General features: G+C 37.0%; 1 protein-coding gene across 1 annotated transcript; it reads left to right on the forward strand.

The window, feature by feature from the left end:
- Positions 1 to 363: 363 nt before the first annotated feature.
- On the forward strand, positions 364 to 3,074 carry LOC131772722 (uncharacterized). The gene has a single exon (XM_066168710.1). It carries the CDS (start codon positions 710 to 712, stop codon positions 3,026 to 3,028), a length of 2,319 nt encoding a protein of 772 aa, XP_066024807.1. The 5' UTR covers positions 364 to 709; the 3' UTR covers positions 3,029 to 3,074.
- The last annotated feature ends 2,441 nt before the right edge of the window (positions 3,075 to 5,515 follow it).

Here is a 5,515-nt window from a genome sequence, read left to right on the forward strand (position 1 = left end):
CCTAATTCTCACCAAGGACGCTGTGATTCTAGTAGAACTTTTCACGCATTCTGGAAGAGTTCATCTTCACATGTAGCTTTGAAAAGAAAAGGAGAGTTACAAGAACAAAACAAAAGGTTATCACAGGACATTGAAGCGAAAAAGGCTCGGCTGGATAAATATGGTAATACTATAACTTTGAGTGTTTTCGAAACGTGCAACAGATTTCATTTTTACCACCATGCTACTCTGAAGTTCGAACGGAAAATTAAGTTATGTATGTACAACATTCTGTTCCTTTAGTATTTTATTTACATGTGATTGCAAAAAATTTTGAGATCTAATTTCTCTGTTTGTTTTTTTTGGTTTTTTTTAAGAGGGACAAATACAAACTTCTGTTGCTCAGAAAGATGCAGTAGAAGAAGAGCTACAAAGCCTTCAAAAGAGTGTGGAAGAAAAGGAAGATCAAGTAAAGCAACAAGAGGAAAAAGTAACACAATTAAATGAGCAATATCACAAATTTAAATCTCTGCTTGAACAAAAAGGCTTTTCAGTAGCTAGGAGAAAAAATGCCAGTACAACTTATGATATGATTACAAATGTCAATTCCAGCACTAAGTACAGACGAAGACAGGAGACAAAAAATGTATTATAATTTATTCATGGGGGAAAGGAAGGGTCAATATATGGGGCTTGGGATTATATTTCATCTACTGCTGACAATCAAACCATGGACACACTGATTTCTGGACTTAAACGAGGGAAATATCTCCAGGGTCTGTTTGACAAGACAATGAAAGGGTATCAAAATTCCAAGGAGGCTTTGAAACAAGCTGTTTTTATGAAGTACCAGAACTTTCTGTCTCGCAGAAAGTATGCGCTTGTCTGCAAAACTCAGTCTTCAGTTTTTGATCCAAACTCTGATCTATGGGTACCCCGTAACATAAAATGTTTAGGTTTGGACTTAAGGGTGCCAAATATAGCTATTTCTGACAAACAGGTGGAGAATTTTGTGAGAAGTCTTGACATTGGTCATGTTAATCAAATTCCCAATGCATCGGGTGTTTCCAGAACAATAACTGGGTTGGTTTTTATGATAATTGATCTGCACCTTAGACTTCCCTATTTATTCCGTAAGCTAATTTGGTTTAATGACAACATAAATCATTTCATCATGCAATTTTCTGATGATGGGGCCCCTGAGTCAAGTCAGCTAACCATGTCAATTGGCAGCCTAACATCATGGAATTTTGGGGACAGGGTGAGAAGCAGGGATTTCCAGTACATTTTACATTGTGTCAGTCGGGGGGAGAAAGATGAGGTGTTACAAAGTATCTGGAAGCAACACACTGATGAAATGGAAATGTTAGAGGGTAATGTATTTGTTGTTTCTAACAAGCAGTGTACTGTAGAGTTTCAGCCCAGTGCTGATATGAGCTGGCAAAGCTGGGCTAACAATGAGTTAAATCAAGCTGCCACTTACCCATCTCCTTATGCTAATGTAAGCAAAGGAAATATGTGTACTATGGGTGCCACTATTGGGATGGGGGAGGAAGATTTATTCAAACCTTATACTCTGGAGGTCAGAAATTCCCATGTTAAGAGGGTAAATGAATTTATGATTTCCTTGCCATCTTCCCTGAGTGAAAAAAATCGCCACTCTAGAAAACTACAGTTCATGGCAGAGAATGGAATTCGCCAGTTAGGCACCCCCCGAATTGGAATTTTTGCAGAGCGGCAGCGCCCAGAGCCTATCCACTGTGAAATTAATGCATGGCAACATATGTTAAATATCATATACAGGGTAGCAGCACAAAGAGGTGTTTTTACCAAATTTATTGATATATTAAGTGCCTCTGCTGTAGAAAGGAGAGCTGATCAAGGAAATGGTAATGGGAATAGAAAATCCCAAGTTTATGTTCCACATAATGATGGTGCTGGAGAACGATCTACTAGGGTTGATTTTGTTAATGCCTCTAACCAAAAGTTTGTATGTGACCTGGGCAATGCACTGTCAAGTAACCATAAGGAAGATTTTGGTGAACTTGGTTGTGGGTTGGGGTATTTAGCTTCTGTGATTAAGGATCACTATAATGATGAGGCTCAGAGGCACAAGAAGCTTCCAGTACGGTTGATAGGAGACCAGGCCATTGCTTTGGCAAACTTTTCTTTTAGGCTCATTGATGCCCTTAAGGTCTTAGATGAATCCCCAGCCCAGAAACTAGAAAGATTAGCATTAGGAAAAATTGCACAATTCCTTAGGAATGCTGGGGCTCTTTTTAACAAAATTGAAGTTAGCCCTTCCTACCTTAGTGAGCTCACAGAATTTTGTACACTCTATTTTAATTTATATGCATTATTTTTTTCATCAGATGTTAATGTAACTGTGTGGACAGTAGGGTATGCTATACCATATCATGCAACTAAACTGTATGAAAGTTACAAAGTGGATTATGGTATAATATCATTACAGGCAAAAGAGGCTAAACATTCAGGGGTTAAAAATGACTTGGATTTGACAAACAGATCCGATAAAACAACTGAAAAAGGGAAATGGTGGCAAGTCATGAGAGCTAATTATGTAAGAGCATTTTATTTGCCAGAACATCAACCAATGCCAAGTTCTTATACTTCTCATTTTAAGTCTCGGCTTCCTTCTCAGCTAAATTCAAGCAACTTTTGCAATTGTGGAAGAGAAAAGGAAATTAATGATTATATATGTGAGGTATGTGTAGATGCCAGGGTGACTGTCCAGTGTGCAGAGGGACAGCAACTAATACCTGAAGTACTTTCATCATTAAAACCAGTTCTATGCTCTGTATGTAATGAGAGATTTCCTGATACTGTAACATACGAGGCTCATAAAAGTGTTCACTTATGCAGCAAACAGCCTGTTGGTCCAGCTACAAATAGCCGTAATCTAAACCCTAGAAATATGAAAGTAAGTGACCTAAAAATGGAGTTGCAAAGTAGGCAATTAAGCACTAGTGGAAACAAAGATGTTCTTATTAGACGCCTTGAGGGTACATTAGCAAGTGAGACTATATAGAATAAGACTTTTCACTGTCAATGTATCACCAGAAAACTCCATAATCATATTTTATTACCATTTATAAAGTTTACATAAGTTTATTTTTTAACCAGGTAAATTTTAACTGCAATGTCACCTAAGATTATTTATCATTGAAGTTGAAATAAAATTTAAAATAATATATTTTACACACCAGATGGAAAACTAAATATATTTACAGGAAATACAGTGTCTAGAAAATTTCAACACGAGACCATGTTGACACAGACGTGTAACTAATGTATGTTTGAAAAAAAAGCTACAAACTCGTGTTTCTTTGATCAACACTAACCTCACAATATTAATTAATATTACCTTGTTTATTCAAGAGACTTTGTAAGCTTTTGTCGAAAACAAAATCCTCTGCCGTGTACCGTTGAATATAAAATGTCACCATAGCCTTCTGACTTTTGAGGTAGTATTCAACAACAAAAGGAGTGTTTTAAGATACAACAACGGCTGACCTGCCTTTGTAAACAGACGACAGCTTTCCCTTTGATTTCGGTTGTTGACTGAAATGTCTTTTTCTAAGAACATCCTGACCTTCGAATCTCGCCGGCGAAAACACTTTCTCCACTGCTTGTATACAAGATAGTGTCGAAGTAATTTTTGATTTTCTTTCATTAAATTTCACTTCTCCACTATAGCCCCTGAACAAAACTGTTATGTGACGAAATATCTGCCACGGAATGAAGATGACAACTGGGCCTACCAATGATGTTGCTTTTGAGCGACTTAGTTTCGAAGCAATCTGCTCTCCAATTTCTAAAAGGTAGCCATCCACCAGTGGACCACAAAGCTCAAGTTTGTTGCCGCAAACCTCTTCCAGTCCGCTATTCATCTTCCCCATACCATAGTTTGGTCGTCTTTTTGCTCGCCTGACCGCCTTCATCCACTCCCGCTCAAAAGAAAACTTCAGCTCCAGTTCACTTGCGTTCCAAAATGTTTTTCCCCTCTCTGAAAAATCTGTTTGGCCTCTTAAATCGAACACGACTTCACTTAAATTCGCCGCCATGTTGCTTTACGTTGGAATACTAATGGCAATTACCGCAGACATTCACGCGCCCGCGCTTCCGGGAGGAAAAAACCTAGCAACGAACCACCGTGATAATTAATGATATCCACGCGTTCTGTCCGATGTAGTAATATGTATGTTTGCTTAATTATTTATTGGATTGTTGTAGTAGTTTTGAAATGATAAGTAGTACTTTTGCGCTTGTGGATTATAAAGGAGAGTAGCAATCGTTAGGTATCAAGAGATAATGTTAGATATCATTCACGGAAGTCACAAAAACGTGTCTAGCACATGAAGTGGTGGCTATTAAGTCAAAGAAGAAGTATAAGAAAATATCTCTGCAAATTAGAATCCATTAAGTCATTATTACACTGAAAGTAACCTGTTCTTTGGACAGCTGTCTTTGTACATTGTATGTGCTCAAGAATTCGACGATGAACGCCGCCATTTTGAATCTTGCTGAGCAGCCTAGCCGTTTTATCGTGACGTAACTGAGTCTCGCCCCGAATTTTTCTCTGTTTGAATAATTTAAAGATCGAAACTGGACTCTAGTTTCTCTTCAGAAACTTAACTCATGGTGCGCGGTAAATCTTTAGGAGCACTTTCTAAAAGGGGAGAGAAAAGGCTCTGTCTTTCTAATTCTCCTTTCTTAACAATTTTTCACGAGAAGTAAAGTACTGATTTTATTTTCTGGAAAGAGCATATCAACAAATGCAGAGCCAAACAGGAGAATTAATTGGACAAAAAAGGGAAAGGTACATAAAAGAACTTAATGAAAATGAGAAGGTATTGAAAAACTCTGGATTTTAGTCAATTTTTGAGTCTCGAGTTCTCAGCAGTTTTTTTCATAAAAATGGGCCCAGAAGGATGAAGAGCCGTCAAAGAATTAACGAAACTTTATTGAAAACAAGGAAAATATTCTCGTATTTATTTATGTATTCTTCAGTTAAAGTAGGAAATTTAATTTTTATACGTGTCATTTTAATATTTCTTTTTGTTTTGTTTTAAAATGCGAGGCGATCAATGCCGTCAGCTGAGAAGGAGTCGACTTAACCTTTAATAATTCTAGCCAACATATTTGATTAACAGAAGTCTAGAAAATGCAACAGGTAGCTGAAAGCCATATTTTTTAGGGTACAACGACAATCTGATCCAGGGTGGAAGATGCCCATGGTTTGAATTGTAGGTAAATAATTTTTTTCCAATTGAAGATGAAATCAGAGATAAGACATGTATTAATTTTCAGTTGGTCGACACGTTTGTACAAAAGGTAAATTGGAAATTTGATAGTTCAAAAGTTAATTTCGCTTTTCACTCACAGTTCCAAAGATTGTATGTACAAATGATTTACATAGGTGAGATCAACGCCAAAATTTTATAAAAAAATTTGGTAAATGCATTAAAGGTTTGAGTTCACTTTCAGATTTTTCCTATATACTACAGCGGTTACT

The sequence above is a fragment of the Pocillopora verrucosa genome, chromosome 6 (assembly GCF_036669915.1).
Source record: "Pocillopora verrucosa isolate sample1 chromosome 6, ASM3666991v2, whole genome shotgun sequence".
In the NCBI taxonomy this organism is placed as follows: domain Eukaryota; kingdom Metazoa; phylum Cnidaria; class Anthozoa; order Scleractinia; family Pocilloporidae; genus Pocillopora; species Pocillopora verrucosa.